Source organism: Parus major, chromosome 5 (assembly GCF_001522545.3).
Source record: "Parus major isolate Abel chromosome 5, Parus_major1.1, whole genome shotgun sequence".
NCBI lineage: Eukaryota > Metazoa > Chordata > Aves > Passeriformes > Paridae > Parus > Parus major.
Window position 1 is genome coordinate 1,471,530 of NC_031774.1, and position 24,547 is coordinate 1,496,076.

At 34.8% G+C, this 24,547-nt stretch overlaps 1 protein-coding gene across 5 annotated transcripts in view; it reads right to left on the reverse strand.

The window, feature by feature from the left end:
- Window positions 1-24,547, reverse strand: part of ELP4 (elongator acetyltransferase complex subunit 4) — a 136,285-nt gene that overhangs the window by 18,149 nt on the left and 93,589 nt on the right. Inside the window, exons 10-11 of one of the 5 annotated variants that reach the window (XM_015631218.3) lie at window positions 20,072-20,112; window positions 15,693-15,720 (exon numbers count right to left, since the gene is read on the reverse strand). The exons of 2 other annotated variants lie outside the window; for them this stretch is intronic. In XM_015631218.3, coding sequence (XP_015486704.1) covers window positions 15,708-15,720; window positions 20,072-20,112 — 54 coding nt within the window. In that variant the 3' untranslated portion in view covers window positions 15,693-15,707. Of the gene's footprint in view, window positions 1-15,551; window positions 15,721-20,071; window positions 20,113-24,547 lie in introns of those variants that run through there. 2 more of the 5 variants (XR_004497753.1, XM_015631216.3) reach the window with 2 other exon arrangements.

Genomic DNA, 24,547 nt, shown 5'->3' on the forward strand with positions numbered 1-24,547 from the left:
CTTGTCAGCTCTTGTTTCTCTGCTGCACTGCCTCTGCTGGTGGCTTTTCTGCAGCAAAGGAAGCTGCAGCTTCCTTTGGTTTGGTTAAACCAAACTGGATTAAGCCATAAGTAACGAGAGTATTGATTAGCAATATCTTCAAGCTTTACTTTAATGGATGAAACCATTATCAAGTAGCCTAAATAAAATATTCTCAAACTCTGAGGGGAGGATGTTAAATATAGAACATCTGTCAGTGCTGCCAGTTTGGGAAAAGAAAAAAAAAAAAAAGATAAAGGAAACAATTTCAAACCCACTGGGCATCAGAACTAAACAGGGAAAAGTGAGTTGCAATAAACATTGATGAGTTTTTCTTTTTAAGAAACACAGGTACTTTGCAACACAAGCAATGATGGATATATCTAAATCAAATGGAATAGTAGATTTTGTTACAATGGTGGAAATTACACCTTTTGTGTTAGTCCACTTTACAGATAAATTTTACAGCACAAAAGGCTAAATTCAGATATGGCAATTATGATTTAAGAACAATTATGTAAAGAATTCAGTACAGCAGCCATACAAATCCCATGGAATAAAAGGAATTTGAGATGATAAAAACCTCTCTAAATTTGATTTAATATCTCTTCATCCTTGCCAAAGATGCTGGTCACTAGACAAGGAAAATCTTGTATAACATGAGCAGCGTAACACTTTTTATTTGGATCCCTTACAAACAGCTTCAGCTGACATTTAGGCATCAAGTAAAACAGGTCAGACAGACATGGCTGTGACCACAGCAAAGGAATATTTAAATGTGAAATGTAGAAACGTCTCTCACTGGCACAGGAACAAGGATATGGAAAAATATGGGCAGGATGTTAACTAATTCAGCTAGAACTGCCAGCATTGTGGGGAAACTTGTATGTGTCTTTTAAAAAGAGCTTGCTGCTAGGAAAGCAGGTGTACTGCTTCTCTGAGTTGCTGTAACGTGAGTGGAAGTGATTGTTACCAGAAAAATACCTTTCTTTTTGTCAGCTCTTCTGATCCATACTCAGCAAATGCCAGGAAAGGCCAATGAAATACCTTGGTGTTACTTATCAGTGGGTTAATCCCGTGTTCATTTGTGGGATAATGTGTTTTCTATGAGGAAGTTGGCTGCCAATTTCATTAGAAGCAAGAACTAGATTTTATTATAGCAACAGAAAACTAGAAGTCTTGAAACAAACTTGTGAGCCACCTCCTTACTTCAGCAAGAATAAATGAAGGAAAGGATTTTTCTCCCTCTGCACCTGACAAGTGATGTGGTTTTTGCTTGATTGCTGGTGCAGAGTATTTGTCAGGTTTTCTTAAGAGGTGTAAAAGAAATCAGTCTACTGCATTTTGCTTCCATGAGGTACACTCCATTGCTACTAGCCTAGGTCTCAGCTTTTTGTTCCTAATTATCAGTTTCTCTTGATTATTCAAAATAATTCATTTAGCTCTAAGAGAATACTTTCCCTGAGAACAGTGATGATGTTCTGCTCTTTTCACTGAAATGCTAAACTCTGTTATGTACCAGTTTCACTCCAGAACATCCCCACTCAGTAGCCTCTTAGTCCTCCAGCAATCCCTTTATAAATGTGTTGCTGGTTTATCTCACTTGATGCTACATCCTTCTAAAAATATCATTCAAGACACAGAAGGAAAACAGCCAACTATTCCCCAGCCTCTGCACAGGGGGTTGGATGAGGAAGAGAGCACAAAGTATCTGCCATGTCCTTAACTATCAGGGGAAAAAAGAAAAATCACACCAGTGAAGGATGCCTGTGTATCTCCCATGTTTAAAATCCTAATAATCTGGGTACCTCCATAAATAATGGAGAGTTTTGAGCAATATCAGCCTTGCCTCTTCCTCCTCTGCTACCCTCCTTCCATTCCAGGGCCAGTAAGGGTCACAATTCTTGGGTGAGAAGGGTAAAGAATTCAGTGCAGCAGCCATACAAACCCCTTGGAATAAAAAGAATTTGAGACAATAAAAACCTCGCCAAATCGAGATAGTTAGTCCCACAGAGCTGTGGCCATGGCAGTGGCCTCTCCCAGAACAGCTGGACTTGGTGCAAGATGAGAGATGTCAGAGATGTCCTGTGCTGATAATTTGGAGTGCTCCTGACAGCTCTAACCAGGTGAATATTTTCTAGCACTTTAATCTGAGAGTAGCCACCCCCAGAGCTCCTCCTGGGCACCACCAGCACCTCTCCAACCTGTCTTGCAACACATGAGGTCCACCTCCTGATGGCTCACCCAAGATTTTTTACCCAAGGTAAAAAATCCCCAGCAGAGAGAGATCAGCACTCCAAAAGCACCTTTACTAAAGGTACAACATGTTACATGCAAAGCTTGTGAACTGAAGGCGTCTCCACTCATGTAAAAAACCCAAAAAAACAAATGCACAACCATAACCTACCACTGGAAAACCACAAAGCACGATGACAATGCATTTCAGCATTAAACATGACTGTTACAGCATGTGTCTTTAAACAGATACCACAGCAGCTCTTCAACAAATAGAAACTAAAAAAGGAAAAGACAGTTACAGTCAATGCTTATTTTATAAAATTTTACCTAAGGGAGTTCCCACTACTCATGAACTGAGAAAGCACAGATTTAAGAACCAAGATCTATTCTTAAAACCCTCACTTCAGAAGAGGCTGTGTGTTTCTAACTTTATTCCCTATGTCTGTAATTGTGTACATGCAGGATGGCAAACAGGAGGGCACTAGCATTTTTTAAGAAGGAAAACGTAATTATCTAAATTAATTCAATGTCCTCTTAAAACCCAGTATTTCTAATTAAAAGAAAAAGGAAAATCAATGAAAAACTTTTTGATGCCGTTGTGTTATTAAAGTTGGATTTTTAATCACACCAATTATTTCTAAGAAACACATCATTACACACTTGAAATTAATTTCTACTTAACAACTTTGGATGATTAAGTCTTAAGCATATCTCACATCATAAATAGGGGAAAATGACAGTTTGATATGTTACATAATATGACACATGACACAGGCTGCTCGTTACTTAAGACTTCTATAATTTTATTTTTTCTTACTGAAAATCCCACTGTTGCCACCGTATTGTTAACAGAATGAGACTCCAAATTACAGCCACTGACTGTAAAGTGTTCCAGTTTGAGGTGAGGTCTTGCACAACATTTAATGACACATCCTGCCTGACAGGACTTGTGTGGGATAGCAGCCGCCAAAGCCGACAACTTTCCAGGTTGTCAACTTCCAGCGACAGATATTTATTGACTAATTAAATGGTCCTTTCACATTCTTGTCTAATTGAAACTTAATGTGAACTAACCACAGCACAATTATAGTGCACAATACATTTTGGATGATGCACTCACTCCCTACTCTTTTTAAGCCAATCTAAGATGCTAAAGGTCTGTATAACCTCTTGTATAGTTCAACTCCAACTCTGTCAGAATTACAGCATGTATTTGTATTCTCTTTGCAGTCCTACAACCTGCCTAGACCTAAATTTTATATATTTTTAAATGTAGCTCTGTAAATTCTATGAAGCCATTTGTTATTACAAGCTAGATGAATTACTCTGGGAAAATAAAGCTTGCACCCAAAGGTACACTAGAAACACACCTTTGCTGCAAGGATTGGCCTCCATTCAAGAATATATCAATTCCAGTATAATATAAACAATACAGAAAAATGTTTTTATGGGCACTATGTAATTATTGAGAGCCTGGTTTTGGGAACTAACCCAGCGAAGCAACAGCTTGTTTATTTAATTTGAATTTATTGGAAGTTCCTACTTCTGAAAGAATCATTCCTTCTCTATTACAGTTACATGCTGCGGCCTCAGAAACACCACAGAGTTGCCAAAAATCTGCCATTTTAAAAACAACAGCCAGGTAATATACAGAGTATCAGGTTAAGAAGTTAAGCTTCCAACTAAGCATTAGAAATCCAGTCCATCCCCCATCTTCCTGCTTTGCATTCCAGACCTGAACTTCCTTACAAGCCTTGGCACAACTCTTCTTAAATAGTTGAGTTCAGTTAAGAAATTCCAACCTACTAAAAGCAGTTATGCTAATCATGGTATAAACACCAGCATTATGAAGTGCTTTCTTATTAGGAACAGAAAAAAGGAAGAGTTGGAATGACTTCTGGAAAAAGAACTTTTTTTTTAGTAGAAGCTAAATGAACTGGACATGAAAAAGGAAGTCTCTTGCTCTGGCTATGTCATCTGAGGGGAAATACTTTCATTTAGCATACAGGTAAAATTATTAAAGTAAACAGAGCTTTTCACTTAGTATATGAATAAAATTATTAACCAAGTAAACAGAACTAATTATGTAGGACTTTTCCTCCCTCTTGGTATAACACAAATATCTGAAGATCTGAAAAAGTGAGTAGTGAGTCATGAAGAGCCTAAAACAATCTTATCACACACACAGTGAGACATTGCTAAGTAGGGCATGCACTGCCAAATGCTGGATCTTCTACCCTGAGAAGTTTTCACATGTTTATCTTGGGTCATTATCTTTCCTTTTCCTCCAGTGTGTTAAGGATAGCAGAACTTACAAAGACCCCAGACAAATTCAAGTTATGGACAATGCATTGCAAAAATACTCAATTATTGTCTAGGTAGCCAAAAATACCTCCCAAATGTACTACAGACTTTTTTATTTTAAATTAGTAGATACTATATTTTGATCTAACATCTCATTCCCAAACCACACTTATACACAAGTCACAAGAAATGAAAGGAAAAAAGAAAAGCACAGTAATTATGCAGGAAGAGTTGTGTATTTCTATTAACAGCAAAGAATTATACAGTGATTTTCAAATTAGACATCTTGCTTTTCATTTTCAAGGTCAGTGACGCCCATAATTCCTGCTCTTTTACACTTCTACCATTTTCAGTATGGAACACTCATTTAAAAACAGACACTGACACTGAATAGTTTTTAAATTTTAGACCCCTAATGAACATGATCATTGATTTCAGAAGAAAACCACTGACTAAACTCAAGGAGATCTACAAGATGAGAAGTTGTGCTTGGTGATGTTGGTGCCATGTTGGGACCTCAAGGATTATTTTGAAATATCAATAGGTATCTGCAGGATGTGACAGGAAACATGAAGTCTGACAGTTCAGAGTCTTCTTTCTCCAAGAAAATCTACTTTCACAGAACACCTAAAACCACAAAAATATCTGGGGATACCAGGCTTTTAGGTAAGAAGAGGAAACTACCATGAAGAGGCAAAAGATGGAGAATAAGCACCAACCATGAAAAAAAAGCTGAAACCATGAAATCAGCACCCATGGCTTTCCCTGAGTTCAGATAAGCATTCTGAAAGCATTTTAAGTATATTATAATACTTGGATTGCAAATTGATCTGTTCTCACTGGTGAACCTATTGAACAACACAGAGTTTATTTTAAGAGGTGGAAGTGGTTGGGGAGATTTGAGCACAAACGTAGTAGAAAGTTACTTCTCTGTGAATGCTCAGGAAAAAGCAGAAGCTTTGGAGAGAAAGTTGTTCTTCTCCTTAAAATAAACAAACAAAATAAAAAACCAAAAATGACCTTTTCTTCCAAGCCTTGTCCACTAAGCACTGGCACATGACTCCTTAGCTGGGCCTCCACCATCAGAATGGTATCTGTATACTTCCATATGCAATAACATAAAAAAAAATGGATGCTGAATCATGGAAAGACATTTTCTGCTAAAAAAAGATATCTTCAAAATGTTTAAAAGAAAAAGGGATTCACAGGTTTTGCCTCTTTCAGCCAGAAAAGGATAGACTGTTACTCCTTATTGCCTAAACAAGAGGGAGGAAGACAAATCTTCCATCTACAGGACAAAGTATCTTACCCTGAAGGCTGAATATACACTCTGGAAAATGAAATAGAAAATCCTGAACTATCCTTCACTCTTTTTCACCTGCATCCACATTAATATTATTTTGTAAGGCGTGAATCTTTCATGTATCCTTTATTCCTGAAGCCTTATTAGGAAGCTGAACCGACAGCCCAAGTTTTCTATTGATTTCTTTTCTTTCCAGGTAAGGAAGCCTCTCAGGATTATATTGAGAGATCTTGCACAGAAATTTGAACAGAGGAAACAGGGTTATTCCACTCCACAAATAACCAAAGCAAGCAAACTGAATGAAGCTGAAGTTTACCAGGTAGGTAAGTTACTTCACAAAGTTATTTTTTCATTTGTTCAAACAAGAAAGACAAAAAAATAAAGATTTGGGAATTACACAAAGAGTAATGAAATTAAGATATCTGTCTCATTAAAAGTAGACACAAACACCTAATTTGTCCCTCTAAAACAAAATTATGAACGACAGAAAAGATAATATGGTCTCTGTCACTAATCAAAATGACTTTAGTGTTATTTTGTCCAATTTAAAAAGTGGGAACTGTGTGTAGGGTTTCATTGAGTATAAAGTAGAGTTTAAAAAATGTACTGATTTAGGTATGATGCAGATAGAAATAGAATAAGGGATGGAAAATGTCCCTGACCAACAGGGTGTCAGGTTTTATTCTGACTTTGTTGTTTTGTACTACTACATTTTTATTTTAATTTTCCTAGTAAAGAACTGTTATTCCTATTCCCGTATCTTTGCCTGAGAGCCCCTTGATTTCAAGATTATAATAATCCAGAGGTAGGGAGTGGTTTATATTTTTGCATTTCAAGGGAGGCTCCTGCCCTCCTTGGCAGACACCTGTTTTTTCAAACCAAGACACATGCATTAAAAGATGGGTTTTTACAAAACAAGAAAATTACCCACAAAATCAAGATTATGCTTCTCTCTTTTTCCAGGAAGCATCTAATCTGTGTGACACAAAGTCAGCTGGTGGCCTTCACCCTGCACATAAATTTTTGCCAAGCAATTATGTGGAAGTCACCCTAATGGTAGGAGGAAGTTCTTAATTTCTCATATTTAACAACAGACAAGAACAATAATACCAATTTATGCTGGAGGTAAGGGCCTGGTTTCATTTGCTTTTTCTTCAAGAATGATACATGAGAGAAAAAAAAAGATGGATGTGATTGAAACAATTAATAGGAGATTTGAAGAACACAGCTATGGGTTATTTCATGGCCTGTGTAGCAAATCAGATCATTTCTTTAATTGTTTTTTTGATACTACAGGGTGCACAAAATGCTTTCTGTGTAAGAAACCACTCTGAGATACCATTTCTCTAAGACTGTGAACACGAATGGTATTATTCAAAATTAGTTTCCTTGTTATGATTTAATTATTGCTAAATAATGTCATTTTATTTGCAGAATTTCAAGACAACTTTGAGGAAACAAACTAGATGAAAGCTCTGCAAGAAGACAATTTTAGTATTATACATGTAGGAGTTTAATTTATGGCATGCTTTCTCTTTGTTTATAAACTGTTACTCCAAAAATAAAATCCAAACTATGTGAAAATACATATAATTGTTACTACACTGAACTCTATAACAAATAAATAACCCAAAACCCAACCTGCAGCCCTTTCTGCTATATTTTTTTTTACTAACTTGGCATCTTATGAATGTTACGTTGGCAAACAAAAGAAGGAGATGTTGAAGGACAAGAGCAGGAGAAGATGTTGAAGGACAAGAGCAGGAGAAGATGTTGAAGGACAAGAGAAGGAGAAGATGTTGAAGGACAAGAGAAGGAGAAGATGCTGAAGGACAAGAGAAGGAGAAGATGCTGAAGGACAAGAGCAGGAGAAGATGCTGAAGGACAAGAGAAGATGCTGAAGGACAAGAGAAGATGTTGAAGGACAAGAGCAGGNGAGAAGATGTTGAAGGACAAGAGCAGGAGAAGATGTTGAAGGACAAGAGCAGATGTTGAAGGACAAGAGCAGGAGAAGATGTTGAAGGACAAGAGCAGGAGAAGTTGTTGAAGGCTTACACGAGGGGCCAGCTCTCCCAAAAATCTGGGCTGGTGGGAGGAGAGGAGGCTCCTGCTCCTGCTGCCCAATCTGGGAACCTCCTTTAGTGCAGGATGCCAATGGAAGTGTCACTGTGTCCAAATTCCTCCTGTGACAGAAGGACTCCCACTGAGAGCCTCATGTGCTTGTGGCAAGGAGAGAGGCAGAAAGCTGAGGCTGTGAATCCCTGAACAGGCAGCAGAAGGAGGGGTGGCTCCTCCAGCCACCAGGAAAAACCTCCTGACAGCAAATGGTGCATTGCAAGTCTTACTTCTAGGAAACAGCATGCAAGAATCATCGAGGTAACACGAAACAGGTCCTGCAGCTTCACTGCTTTTTCTTTTTTTATTTTGACTCAAAAGCTAAAGAAGAGTAAATTTTATTTCTCTGCAGTTTCTTGGATGTAAGTACCCAACCCTTAATCCCACGTTGCTCGGCAGAGGTTTTGTTGTCTGTTTTTAAGTTCAGCTTCATTGAATAAAGTATTCATTGAATGGGCATTAAATAACACTCCCCTTTACACTAGTGGAAGCATGTAGATATAAGAGTGCTCTTGATGAGCTGCCCCAGGAGGTAAAGAGCAAAGAATTCAGGTGTTCCTTTGATGCAAACCAAGCCCAGTGCATTTAGAAAGAAGGCACAGCTGCTTTCTTTTTTTTTTTCCTCTGAAAAGCAGAATTAAAGAAGATACCATGTCATTTTGTAATCAATGAAACAAGATTATTGGGGAACTCCTGACTTCATTACTGACTTTCCCTCTCAACTGGAACAATCTTGGTCAGCTGCTTTGGTCAATAATGGAGAAAGTGAAAACTTTAAACCATAAGAAGAATCTGATGCCTAGGCTATTAATTTTCTAGATTTTCTCTGATGCCAAATGTCAAATGAAAAATTGCTTACAAGGAATTATGGGGCCACTACATAATATTAAAATGTGTATTTCTTCATGTCTTCAGTGTTTTACAATGGGAAGTCAAAGGCAGAGCTTCATCTGTGACAAAAATTGCTTTTCACAGACCTTCAAACTCACCACTACTGCTACTTGTCTGAAAGCTATCAAGCAGTTCTACAACATTGTTTTTTAACATGTTCAATAAATATCTGCTCTCTGTATAGGGTGGAAAAAAATCAATCATTAAGAATTTTTAATTTATTAGTGATAACAAAAAAAATAAATTAAGGACTATATGGAAATCATTGCCTACTTGATTTTCAAATGATTCTCATTTTCTTTTTCTTCAGCATATCATCCACTTCCATTGCAATTATTTCACAAGAAGGACTTTGCCTTAAAAGTGTTTGCAAATTGTCTCACATTTGTAGATTTGTAGATAATCAAGCTGCAAGAGTCCTAAAATGGAATGATTTGGAGTAGCAAACCTTTTTATTCTGAAGATAAACTCTAAAAGAGTTTATACATAAACACACACATATATACACATATATTTTTGCATTGTGTAGGTCCAGCCAATTTTTGCTAGCTAAGCTGAGCACTAACTAAACTTTCTTCTTGATCTCTGACAAAAAGGAAGAATTTTTAAAAAGAGGTAACTTTCAGTCTGTTTTCCTAACTTAGAAACCAATTGTTTTCTCTATTAATCATTTAGATGTTATAAATGGTCCTGGACACCCAAAAGAAGGAGCATTTTTATGGTCCTATGAGCATATGCTTTATGTCAAGAAAACTATATTTTTATACATAATACAGCCCCATAAAAAGATTACACTGAAAATAGCCCTAAGACAGAACAAATCATAAAGAAGTTAGTGCATGTGTTAAGCCTGTAGAGCCAAAGCATAAAAATAATATTCTTCTGACATTGTGAATGAATGTCACTTTTGTATTTTTGTGGGAAAATTTACATGGACACTTTGAAGGCAATTTGTGTCTCATGTATGTGGTTGCCAGTCTTCTATTTCTTAGTATATTTATAGAACTTGGTAAAGATAGTTTTGGCTGTTCAAAATGGATTTGTTCAAATGGCATTACCTTGGCATATTGATATTCATTTTGAGAGAATGTTGGGAAAAACCTGCTCCATCTTTTGCTATTAAAAATACTATATTTAGATATTATGTGACTAAACCAAAGAATAAAAGAATTATGAGGAGGGTTTCCTATAACATGATAGTTTGGCTTTTTTGAGTAGTGTTTTATCTCTCAGAGGCAATTCTTGTAAGCACATGGAAAGCTGCCTATGAATGCTGACCAAAGCTGGATCAGACCTCACTACCACAGCAAACAAATAATTGACAAGAAGGTAACTTCTTTCTCTTATAAAAAATTCATAGTGTCAACCAAAAGAACTAAAAATTACATCAACTTTGGTACTTTTTGTATTATTTGTCATAGTAAATCTAAAGGGTTTTGCCATTAAAGCATACTAGAGATTTATATCAAATTTCTTGTATTTATAATATTAACTTCAGCCTATTTGAACCAGGCTTTTAGAGATGAGACACAGTTTTATTTCCCCTGAAGAACATTAAGCATTCTATCTAAACTATAAATAACATTGTATTTTATGACTAGCTAAATCATTAATCAAGGTAAGTATGGGAAAGCCAAGGGATCTCAGTTTACTTGGTGGCTGATTGCCCAGCAACCATTGCCTGTAATTGTTTTTAGCAGCACCAAGGTGTTCCTGGAGACCGTGGGCTCTCACAGAGGATGTTCTTTTCCTGCAGCAGGGCAGGGAAAATGAAAGAATCCAAACAAAACACTTCCAGCCACATTTCAGCCATGTCCATGCTCATTTTCACTGGCTGCAGCTTCATCACTGTCACTGAGCAAGGTGAATCTTTTGAGAAGCCAAGCCTGCCTACAAGTGGGAATCTGTATCTTGGGAGTCCAAATCTGATCTTTGGACTCAGGGAGGTAGATCTATTTGATGAATCAACTCTTAAAAATAAGTATTTTTAGAAAGAAGTTACTTGACTTTTATTTATGAAGTTATTTTAGATGATGGTGAGAATTAGAAGGTTAATATATATATTTAAATTTAATTTAACTTGTACAACAGCCACAGAAATGTTCTAGATCAAGGAAATCTAACAGTTTATCCCTAACATACTTCCTGCTGTTTACAATCTACCTTTCCATTTCAAAACAATTAATTTCTGGACATTCTCTCTTTCCTACATTCTCTACTTACAGCTCAGGCTCATCTCTGACACCGTCACTTTTTATTATTTTAACAAATTTGTTTTCCCAGTTTGGTTCCAAGTCATCATCACCCTGTTCACTTTTCACACATACCTACATTGCCCTCCAATAACTCTATCCAATGCATTATTCCAATGGATAATCCAATGCATTATTCCAATGGATAATCCAATGCATTATTCCAATGGATAATCCAATGCATTATTCCAATAGAGAATGGCCCAAAAACTGAGATACTCAGCCAGGATTCAGAAACTCCATTTTCCCCAGTGCTGTGAGAGAGAGCTCTTGGATGCTCCCATCAAAACATTGACAGAAATCCAGACAATGAAAACCAGACTTCTGCCCAGTCTAAATCACCATGATATTTGGCAAAATGGATGATAAAGATAAGATTATCCAGTATTTTAACTAGTGGTGACACACTTGAGGTCTGAAGCATAAATGCTGTAAATTTGTCTTAACTGAAGTCACCTTCAATCTACTTTTCAAACAAAGTTTCTGGAAGTAAAGATCCAAATCAAATTCACTAAAGAGGTGAATGTTTCTGCAATAGATTCCTTTCTGTCAGAAAGGAAACAGCACACAAAAATTTACCAGGTTAAACAGAAAAGCCATTTTAGCACATTATTAACTGTATGAAAGGTCCCTCACTAACAGGGCTAAAAGAAGTTGAAGGAATTCAGTTCATGCCAGATTTACCTTGCTGTTATATTTTCAGCAGCCTGCCACAAGAATGGAGAGCTAGGTCCAGCCTCGATCAAGATTCCACCATAATTTTAACACAGCAGTAAATAAATGATTCATTGCCAAATAAATCCCCAGGGTAACAAATCTAATCCTCAGAGCATTTGATACTCTTCCATTTCACTTTCACTAGACATGACAGACACACTTTTGGGTACAGAGCCCAAACTGAATTCTTTGGTGCACTGAGAGCTCTTGAGACTGCAAACCAAGCAGAGATGAGGTAATGCTTCCTACCCACACCCACAAATATATTCAGAGTTGCAAAGCCTTTATCAGAAATGAGAAGGCTGGATTTTAGCTGGAACAGCCAAACCAGAGACTCTTTTTCTAGACCCACCTAAGTGCACATCCAACCCAAGGAGAGAGCTAAAAGGGAATAAATAAGTCAGACTGAGCTAGACCCCAGCAGAAGCAAAGTGGGGAGATTCAAACAAAAAGAAAACTTTCCAAAAGTCTGGCCAGGATTTTTCTGCCTTGTGCAGATTTTTCCAGCCTTTTCTCTTTCTCAGTCTCTACCTTATTTTCACTTCCCACCAATGTTATCCTCCCTGTTGTCCCACTCCCAACATCTTCTCCTGCTCAATCTTTTTCCTGGTTTTGTCTTAATTTAGCTTATATTTTAAGTTCCTCTTCCTCCAAATAAACCAAACAAAACATTAATAATGGCATTAATACAGAATTTGGTGTTGACTCCTTATATTTTTGTACCTGTGTATTATGTGTTCATTCTCTGCCAGGTGTCTGCAAAGAACAAAGATCATCTGCTTGTTGTATTTGTATATTTATGGGTGCATGTATATTTTGTATTTGTATATTTATGGGTGTCTATCATCGGTCCCTGGCTGACCATACCTTTAGAACCACCACTACAAACATAAAAATAGCATTATGGTGAAATATTTGAGTGCAGAGAGAGATACTGCACATTGCTTCCTGTAAAGGTCTAGCACTGAATTATTCCTGGAGAGATCTGATTTAGAACTCACACAATATTTTCCATTTTTACTGCAGTCACAGCCCCATTGCTAAATCCACCTGTTTGTCTTTACAGACACCAAGGTTGTAACAAACATTGGCAGTATCCTGACACTGACTGAGAGCAGTTTAGCACAAGGAAGAAAACCCAGTGGAAAATGGAATATTGCTATTTGGCTATTTTGGTTGTTAGGGGTCAGATCATCTGTCCTACTGTGGCATCTTTTAGATGAAATACAAGATTTAGAGCACAACTGCCACAGGGAACCAGAGAGTCCATTTTTGAAAATGTCAGCTATTAACACAGACCTAGCAAAATCCTACCCCTGATAAATAATTAATCTTTGCCTAATTTAATGATAATAGATATTCTATTAGGATAAAATATTTTTTTTACATTTTTCCAAAATAAACTTTTAGTTCTGAGGGCTTGGGCAGCTATTGTGTGTCATTCCTGAAAGAATGGTGCAGTTAAATAAAACATGGATATTTCCTGTATAAATACAGTTGCTAAAGTTCTTTGGGAGCCAGTCCATACATGCACAGCAGAATGCAAGCAGAATTTCCCAGGATTTCAGAATGAGAACAAATCCTGATACTGAAAAAGCAAATATCTTTAAAATATCAGTGTGAGCTCACTGTCATTTTAAGCAATTCTTAAACCTGACAAAATTAACTTACTCTAATTATGATTAGATTTTTCAGCCTAAAATCATCACTGGTTAGTGACTCAACTAATGAGTGTTTTTATGATTTATTAGTTAAAGCAGAAGATTATGAGTTTAAATTCTACTCCTGATTAACTACATTGGAAATTTTATACATGACTTGTCATTTTAAAATAATGGTATCTTAGAGTTTAATTAAGACATGCAAGAATTCTGAGTAACTTGAGGTGGAGGATTCAACATTATTATTACAAATTATAAGGAAAATACCTCACAGTATTGCTATTATTAATGTTACTAATATGAGATTTAGGATAAGGTGGCAGCTTAAACCAATCAAACTCAGTACAAAATGTTGCCCACTGATGAAGAATTTATCTGCCCTGGTGCAGGAATTACTGTGCAAAGTACTGTGACCTGTATTGCACAGGAGGTCAGATTAAGTCATCACAATAGTTTCTGCACTCTAAAATCCTGTAATATTTCAGGCTGAAAAGAAGTTAAATACAAAGCTCGCTTCTTTCTTCTGAGTATAAACTATATGAGTGCCATTCAATGATATAAACACATTCATTAGGTTTTCAGTAGGCCTCCTTCCTAAGCAAAGAAATTACATACTTTTGAGCTCTTGAGTGAACTACAGTGTTTTATGCCTTTAATTCAACACTCTTAGGGCTTACAGTTCATTGAAATTCAAAATCATGGGTACAAACTGTGTTCACAAAGAAAATGTTGACCTTCCTATATAGCAAATGCCTTTTCGTTCTCCTTTTTTTTTTTTTTTTATTTTAATAAAGAAACACTAATGAAGCTGAAGGAGGTAAAAGATTTGACCTTCCTATTAAAATAACAAATGTAATATAATTCACATATTACAGCATGTTGGCTACTGCTCATGAAATAAAATACTGCAACAGAAAGAGCATATTGTTTCTACACATCGAAAATATGCAAATTAGACAAGTATTCAATATTCACTTGAAAGCGAGAAAATGTACCAGACTACCAATGGTATTTAGGAAAGCAAACTGGTTGAACATGATTATTTGAATTTAAAAAATGGCTATGGGATTCCCCTCTCTTTGCTTCTTGCCATATATGGTGTCTGTGGAATATCCACAGGGCAAATTATTCACTACCTTTTTCAAGATGAAAAGCTACTGATTGGCATCAGACATCAAGAGGGATTTTGGCATTAGAATAGATTTACACTTGATGACATGTCAAAGGCTTGAAACAAAAACTACAGAATTTACTCATGAATGCCGAAGGCAAGGCACTTATTCAATAGTAGCTCAATGCACATCTTTCCAAGGATGGCATTCAACCACCCCAAGAACAAAATACAGCAAACAAAACATGGTTATACTTGGAAATGAATGTGCTTGACTAGCCTGAACAAAATAACAGCCAGCATTACCTGTTGCCAGCTGTCAGTGAAGAATAAAGAACTGTAACATCCTTGTAATAAAGAGGGAAACAGAATCCAAGCTTATAATGAAAATACAGCAGTTAGTGGGATGAAGCAGGATCAGCAGCACTATGTGTGGGCATGATAACTCCTACTCAGACCCTGCTGGCCCTTTAAGAGTGTCACTTCTCTCACAAAATAAAGTTTCTCTTTGAAAATAAAGAAAAAGTGATTAGGGGAGTAGGCACAAAGTGTCGTGAATGTAAGTGTGAGGATATATGACATGTTGCCAAATTTTGCCATTTCTTCTTCAACCTCCATTGTGATTATTTTAAAAACCATTTCATTATTAGCAGTACAGCGAAGGGCTTGTAAAATATAGGTAGAAATGTTGACAAGATCACAGTTATTTTGGCACAGCCAGTTTAGTGACCACTGAACATTCTCCTGCTTAATAGAATAAAAATGCAGGTATCTCATTTCCACATTGGATGTGTGGGAAAAACCATCCAAATAGCTTTGGCACCTGTGAGCAATGTAAAGAATAAGTACAGTAGAAGCCATATTATTATTATTAAAGAATAAGTACAGTAGAAGCCATAAATAGAAGGAAACATGAGAAGCACAAGGGAACACCCACTCACCTATAACATCACACCCATGGAAATGAGAGATTACTTCAGTTCACTTGGCATTATTTTGTACCTCTGTCCTTACAGGGATCAATTCATGTCACATCTCACATAAAAAGTTAAAGGACTGCTTTGTGCAGGTAAGGAATCAAAAGTGAGGAGATGAGTTTACCTGGAGGACCTGCAATTTGAAGTAAATGCAAAGGGTAACTTGCATAAAATCAGAAAAACATAAGGAAAGTTTGTTTGATTTTTCCTTACCACAGCAGAAGAAGAAGTGAACATATTTTTTTAAGAATTAAGTCACTTTAGAGACAAAGAAAATTCATTAAGAAGAGTTTGCTATTTTAAAATAATATAAAGAGCTATTTTGGTAAGACTATGCTAAGAAGGACACTACATGCTCCTAAAAAGAAATAGTCAATTTTCTGATGGATTTTCAAATACATAATTACTGTTTATTTAGAGCATCTTCAATGGCTGAACATACTGTAAATTATGTCAAAAATTAAAATTCACCTGTTAGTCAGGATCTGCTAGAATGACTTAACGTTCATAGGAGATAATTAGTCAACTTTTCTTATAAGATATTGAAAATGGCAGTATGAATTAGCCATCATATTTCATTGTTTTTAAGATACTCAGTACTTGTAAATACAGACAGTTCCTTTAGATCTGTACAAATGACAGATGAACTCTTTGGAAATTTGGTACAATTTGTAGATGCAAATCACTTCAAGAAAACTGTTTCAAAATATCCCACCTCCTCCTCCTCCTAGGGTCTCTTCTAAAAGACAGTGAAAGAAATATTTCATCTTCAAAATGTATCTCACATTGCATATTAGATGCTGAATAGTCCCAGAAATAGCCAAGAAATCAGGAAGTTGACAAAATATAGATTCATGAAGAATGTCTGTGGCATCTGTGAAAAATATTCTGGATCAGCATTTTGGTTCAGGTGGCTCTGCCTGAGGTGTCTGCCATCACCAGCCTCAATTTTTTGAGGAAAAAAACAGCTTCTATGAATGGAAAAAGCTCCATTTTCAAGAAGAATCGTTAACTTTAATGCTTACTGTAACAGACATCCACAGCAAGGTAACAACTGAAATTTAATGCAGGTGGGAAGGTGAGAAAATACTTAAAGGATTGCTAAAACCACACCTTTTAGCACTTCTCAGATTACTGTTGCTCACTTCCAAAAATGGCATCTCCCTTTTCCTGCCTACTGGGATGCTCCCAGCTGGAATTCTGGACTATAATTAATGCCTTCTATATGTTAAAGAAATATAAGAGCAAAGACAGGGCAAATTGTGTAATTTATCACTTTAGTACTGCAATGAACAGTAAAGAAAACCTCAAAAAGAATAAATAAATGGATGAACTTTGCTGCTTTTCCCAGACTTTCTATTATATTATCTTCAGTTATTTGTAACTGGGAGTATGTTTTTGGCTGAGATCTGAGAGGATGCTGTTCCACAGCACTATGAGGTTTCTATGGTAGCAATTTATTCTGGAGCAGCAAAATTATTACAGATCAGTAATTCAGCATATATAGGTGGGTCATAAAAAAACAGAGTTTCATTGAGATTTTTATATTATATGGTAACTCACACATGCATGAATTATTCTGTCAGCTTTTAAACTGACTATGTATAGCTGCATGATCATCTCTATTTGTGTTAAGATTCACCCAGGATCAAAACACAAAACATTTATGTGAAAGAAATTTTAATTTTATTTTGAATATAAAATTAATACTATCTAAGCTCATTCAGCAGTATATATACATATATATATATATTTATACTGTATTCCCCACATGAAGGGGCAAAACATGCTATTGGTAATTAAGTATCTCTGCAGCTTGCACATTAACAGGGATGTAGGTAATTATTTATCTGAGTTTATAACAAATGATTGCACAAAAATAATTTCACAACCCCCATTCTGTTTTTTTAGTAGAAAAGCCATTTTACTCTGCTTTTCTTCTATGTCAGATTATAGACCATTGGTCTCAGACTGCTTAAATGGCTGGAGCAGAGGAGAATCCCAACAAAACAAACCAAGTACAGAAATTAAAATATCTCAGATGGCTGTGGAAATGAACAACTAGAAACTTTACTTCTAATTCCATGAGCACAACCCAAAAACGTACAGAAAAACAAATCCAGTCCATATCTATAATGCATTAATGGAAATGGCTAAAGTTTAATGGCCCAGATTGCTTTTAAGTAATTTTATCATATCATTATTTCATGTCAAGGGTAAAACCAGTTGTGAGAGGTCTTTTAAATGAATAAAGGTTTATCAGGCTGAGCAGTAAAATGGATCTGAATTTTTAAGTACAGAGCTCTAAAATTTAGTGTGAAGATGCAACAGCTAAGAAACACTTCATGCTTTATGTATTATAAAGCAGAAATTTCAGGGGATACCTGTAAAAAAGGACTCATCTGATGCTTATCTGAGTGAGGACTGGCACCCACAGGATGAGGGAGACAAAATGAGGTGTAGGGAACCCCCTTTTTCACTTAGACCTTGAAAAAAATTGAACAATATTTTCTCCACCCAGAGCTGGATGACAACAAATTAGAGGTGACTGTAAAAATATGATTTATAGTCAAAGCTACTGTAATGCAACCACTTTCTGGCATATTTCTGTGGCTTTATATCATTTAAACCAAATTACCTAGGGATCTCAACCATCTTTTTAGTTAATATTAGGAATCAAGCACCTGCATATCTGAATGCTAAAAATTGTGTATAAACTACTTGGAACTATTATTTTAGATCCATCTTTAATTCCCAATAACTGCCACCCATAATTCTCTTGTACAAAATGATTTCTTTTGTATGTACTTCCAAAACTGAACATCTGATTATTTGTACTACTCACACTATTATCAACCTGATGAGATAAGCTTTTATCTTTAGGTTTCACAGATTTTTAAATTATTAAAACTTAAAAATTTAATTTACAGTTAAAAATATGGTTCGTATTAAAGTTCACAAAGTAGTGCAGTCCTCTGGCAAAGTGGTTTGCAAATCAGGCTGCACATATTTGCACACAGGCCAGAATTTAGTGAGAAAATTCCCTATTTTCAATTATAAAGCTGCTTATTTTTTATTTTTTTTTATGGCAATAATTCAGTGTGATGGGCTCAGTGTGATTGATGGTGTGGGGAAATTGGTGATGGATATCCACATTTGGTAGGAGCTGCATTACTAAAGTGGCTCCCTCTTTTTAAGGTAAGAGTGAAAAACCACCAAAAGAATGAAAAACAAATCCTCTGCCTATTTTACTGACTTATACTGAACATTAGTATACATAATTTTGAAGCCATCTCTCAACTTTTAAAAATGAATTAAGCAAATTGAATGAATAGATGCATAAAAAGTGTTTCAATGTCACTTGCACTCTGCATACTTTTTAAAGCATATTTTAAAATACCCTGGGTCCTTGTATCCATAATTTAAGCAAGTTTATTCAAAAGAAGGCTTTTTGATGACATATTCAGAGCATAATATAAGCAAAAGCCATACCTAATGTACATATTAGGCAAAATAATGCTGTGTACATCCAAAAGAAGTGTCTGAACTGTTTTTTACCATGACTTATTCATCCACTCAGTACTGCTTTCAATTACTCTATGGAAACATCTATTCAAAATATTTGTTTCTCATTCCATCACCTCTCCACTGCTAAGTAAAATGAATAACACAATTATCATAAATGTGCATTTAATTCATTTTGTCATGCACAGTACAGCAAGTGAAGGAAGAGGTTTTCCTCTTGTGGCTGTAGAGGAAGAAAAGATATTCATCATTTTGTAATGGGGATCCTGCTCATAATAAGTTCACAGTAAATTATTTTTAAAAACAGTTTAGTTTTGAATATTTCTGATCTCTTTGGTAGGTCTAGCTTATACTGACAGTTTAAACTTGGCTTCTTATCTGTGTCTCTGCTGACATTTTCACTAAAACTGGACAGATTAATAGAAGACCAAAAATGTCACAAAAACCCCACACCTGACTAAAATTGTCCAGGAATTATTCCACACTCCTTCCCCACACTGACAATATAAGTTATCCTGACAATATAAGTTATTCTCTTTTATTTAATCAGACTTCTCTCTTCAGAAGGGCAGATGTTTCCCCATTAGTGTGGCAGAATGTCTTTGTTTCCTCACCAACTGTAGAGACAAATGATTAGTACAACAAACTCTGGCAGTTTGCCTCACTCTTACTTGGTGCAGACAAGTCAAACTGTTTCATGGAGTATTTAAATATTTCAAAATTCAGAACAACCCCCTGAACCTACCATATCATCTACAGATATTCAACCCAAAGTTTAGCCTGTCTTCTAAAACTTGACTGCAATAATATGTGGTAAAATAGCACCAGAAGAGAGAAAAAAAACCTAATTTGATTTAATTTGATATAAATAATAATAATAATATTTAAATTTATGTAAATTTGAACTATCTTGCTGCAATACATCAGAGTTTAATACAGTGTTAAAAGCTGAAGATTACCTTGATGCTGCTGAGTAATGCAAAAAAGATTCAAGATGGCCCTACAAATGCAATATATTAAAAATTAATAAATAAAAAGACAGGATACTTTGCCTTGGCAAAGGGACCACTGCACACTTAGCTGCTCAGTTATTGCTACATGTTAGGAATAGTTAAATAAATAAATAGTTAATAAATTAAATTTAATATTTATATAAATAAAATTTATTTTATTAAATATTTGCACACAGGCCAGAATTTAGTGAGAAAATTCCTTATTTTCAATTATAAAGCTGCTTCTTTTTTTTTTAGGGCAATAATAAAGTTAAATAAATAAATAGTTAAATAAATTAAATTTAAATAAATAACTTTACAAATAAACAAATGTACAAATAAATAAATTGAAATAAAGTTCAATAAGTTAAATAAATAAATAGTTAATAAATGAGTTAAATAAATTAAATTTAAATAAATAACTTTACAAATAAACAAATGTATAAATAAATGTTTAAATGAATGAGTGAATGAATAAATAAATAAATAAATAAATGTAAATAAAGTTCAATAAGTTAAATAAATAAATAGTTAATAAATGAGTTAAATAAATAAAATTTAAATAAATAACTTTACAAATAAATAAATGTTTAAATGAATGAGTGAATGAATGAATAAATAAATAAATGTAAATAAAGTTCAATAAGTTAAATAAATAGTTAATAAAAATGTCACATGAGGAGGAAACATCCAGATGAAGACAGGGCAGTAACTGATGTGAGTTTCTAGCAGAACTGAGGAAGATGCTCTTTGAGAGACACCACCAGAGAGTGACTCAGAACGAATTCCCATCCTCCTGAGGTTATAATTACAGCTGATATTTGATTCATCAGAAAATTCTCATGTCAGCAAACTGTGTGCTAGCCACAAAAGACAGATCAATTCTAGAACTTCCTGAAGGTGAAAACCAGTCCATGGCAGGATATAAATAAGATTACCTCTGCAAATTCACCAAGCTCCCACTTTAAACATTCATTTTTTATGTGGCAGTAGACTGTCTCAGGAGGCAACAGGAGGGTCTTGGATTGCTATTAAATATCTAATAGAGACTTGGGCTGCAAAAAAAGCTCTAGAGATGTGATTTGCAATGTCTCTGATGAACAAGAAGTTCTCAAATTGTTCAGACTGATGAATGGAAAGAATGGTGAATGGGAGACAATTTTTATGTTTTTTTGCTAGAGTAAAATATCTGAGTGAAATGCAGAATAAAGTAGATGACACAAAAATATAAATTTAAGGAAGAAGAGACACAGGACAAATGACTGTGTTGTAGAAAAGGAACTTTACAATCATCCTCTTATTGTGTGTTCCAAACCAAATGTATTAGGGTTGGGTACAGACCAAGAGGTTAAAGAAAGCCTTAAAATGAAAAATTGGAGTGTTTATAGAATCTGCTTTTTACTGGCTACCCCTCTCATTCAGAAATACCTTATAATATTAAAAAAGCAAGGGTGAAGATGATTGGTAACATTCTTTGTTTTGTGGATAAACTAGAAGGTATTTTGAGGAAAGAAAGCAAGAGAAGGAAAATTTTTGTAAATGATACTGTTATTTCTCTATCTAAACCCCTCAAAGGCTAGAATCTGCTCAGTTTCTACACTCATTCAGCTCATTTTGCATCTGAAAATGTTTGAATACATGGATTTATTTTCATTACTACGTTATCTGCACCATGTTTCTTAGATGTTAGTCTAATTGGATGAAAAGTCTCTTATTTCCTTCCACTTCAATATCCAGACTGAACTGATCAGAGTTATTTTCTCTTCACCCACCAAGAGAATTATTAAATATACTTTGGAATGTGACACTAATCCACTATCTGTTTGGAATAATATAAATAGTAATATAATATAAATAGCAATATAGCACCCAAGGCATCCTAGAAAAAATATATATATATATACACACACACATATATATACTATATATACTATATATAATATAGTATATTTAGAATATATATTCAGTATATATATGTGTGTGTGTATATATATATATATATAAAATATAGTAAATTTATATATATGTACACACAGAAATATAACCACCCTATACCCCAGAAGAATCTTTTTTCTCTTCAACACAGTAAATACAAGGGAATTTCTTAATACTTAGCTGTTATTAATTAGTTCCAACTGAAATAACTGAGTCTCTTCAGGATCATGGCATGCTATTCCCTTTAAGAAAATGCATCAGTTTTTAGTACAAGTAAAATTTTTTAACAGGAATATAAAGAGAAAGAAAAATGATTTGTAACAGCAGAGGTTCATGTTTAGGAAAGTTTTCTTCTAAGGTAGACATGAGGAGGGAACAGTCCTCCAGAATTTCAGAATGAGCTCTCCACATAAAATATTTCTGTATTTCACCAGTTTCCTCTTAAATGTCAGAACTGAGGCTGACACTGGACATTATGCAGCCTATTTTGATGCTACTTTTAAACTCTATTTTTTAATATTTCCTTTGCTGAAACTGTCAATATCACTTGCAGCACCCAAAGTTATTTATATTATGCTTCAGAACACTTGACCATTTGATATTATGCAGAAGATATCCCAAAAATAAGATATCCCAATAATAAGATATCCCAATAATAAGACATCAGACACACTGATTGAACCTGTACCTGACTGGAACTTCCTCAGGAATAATCACCTTTTGTGCTTATTTTGCAGTTCTAAGGAGAAGAAGTGGTATATTTGAACTTACAATTGAAAGTTATAATAATATTCTATAGCTCATCACCGAGTAAAAAAGATTTGAAAGATTATATTTAACTTCCTGTTTTGATTAGATTACTACAGGTGTATTAAACCAGGACTTACATAAGCAAATAACAGGTTTGGGATAAATAAGTTATATTTTTCTAACATATTGAGTCTTTTTGCTTGTTACAACTTAAAAATCTCCAGCATTATAGTCTCTTTTATGACTCCCTAACAAACAGTTTTTGTGGTTGATAATAAAGTGATGCCTGCTACAATTCAGTTGCAAATAACCAGGGCAATACTTTCAATTAAAGTCTTTATGTAAGTACTGTTCAGTGAGAAAATACAACTATTCTGAGGAGAACTTTTTAAATTGCCTCACATTTAAAATGTTAGGTAAAACTGTGAGTTGAGCTGGAATCATCATATAAACTGTTATTACTACTAGAAATTTGGTCATAATTATAACTTTCTGTGCATAAAGGCATTATGAATATTATTTGTACCACACATTCATATCTAAGCATGAGAGATCAAAGAAACTTTTTGCCATTTATTTTAAAATTTGGTCACTTCACCAAAATGATGTCACCACCTATGACCAAGTCTCATAAGCAGAGAATCTTATTGGCATGAAATATTCCATTAAAAATACATATTAAAAAGTAATAATGCTCATAAATGTGGAAAAGAAGAATAATTTGGAGTACTAACAGAAGGCATGAGTTTGTAAGAAGAATGTAAACTTCTCCTACACAGGTATTTGATTAAAATAAGGCTTTCAGGAAAAAAAAACAACCCAGTCTTGCTCTCAGACAACAAGATTTAGTATTATGGCTGTTTTAATCAAACAATGAAATTAAACACCTCAAAATCAACTGGTAGACACACATTGCCTTAACTCTGCAGAAGAGCTTTACATGCAAAATTAATTAATGGGTCAATTCTTAAACTCTCTGTATCCTGTTATTTTCTATTTTAAAATGTTATTAATTTACAATGACTTCCTTGACATTAAATTTAGGTTAATACACTAATATATATGAACAAGATAATTATGTCAAAGGTTATCATCAACAGTTCATAATAAAAAGTTATGCTCAAAAAAACCCCCAACTTATTATCTATAGTTTAGACTGCATAATAAAGTATTAGCAACACAAAATGTTAATTAATTTCTAATTCTCTATTCTTTTATTTGGATTTCATGAAGGTTGATTGGACTTGATCCATCATTTTACGGAAAATTAATTATTTCAAATACATGCACCACTTTATGCAACCTGCCTGATTTGCATTGAGGAAAATTCAGCAGAAGTAATTGAGGCACAAGCAAATACTGGCACTGACTGAACTCAATTTTCATTCCAAATTTCTGCAAAATCCCAAGACACAACAATATCAGATGCAGGGGGAAAACAAACAAAAGCAATGTGTAAAGGGAACATGAAGAGAGAATATTACAAGAATCAGAGAACAAAGGGATTGCAAAACTATTTTAGTGCCATAGATGAACAGTGAGGGCTTCATTCAGGCAAGGTGGAATAAGATATCATATGGCATCCTGACAATTGATGTCTTCATTTAAATGTAAGAATTTACATTCTAATTAGAAAGAATTTACATCTTAATCAGAGGCAGCTGTATTATCTTGTTACTGTTTTTTTCAAAGGTAATGAACTAAAGTACTGCTGTGCTTTTTCAACCAGAAACTAAATAGACAGCATACAGTGTTATT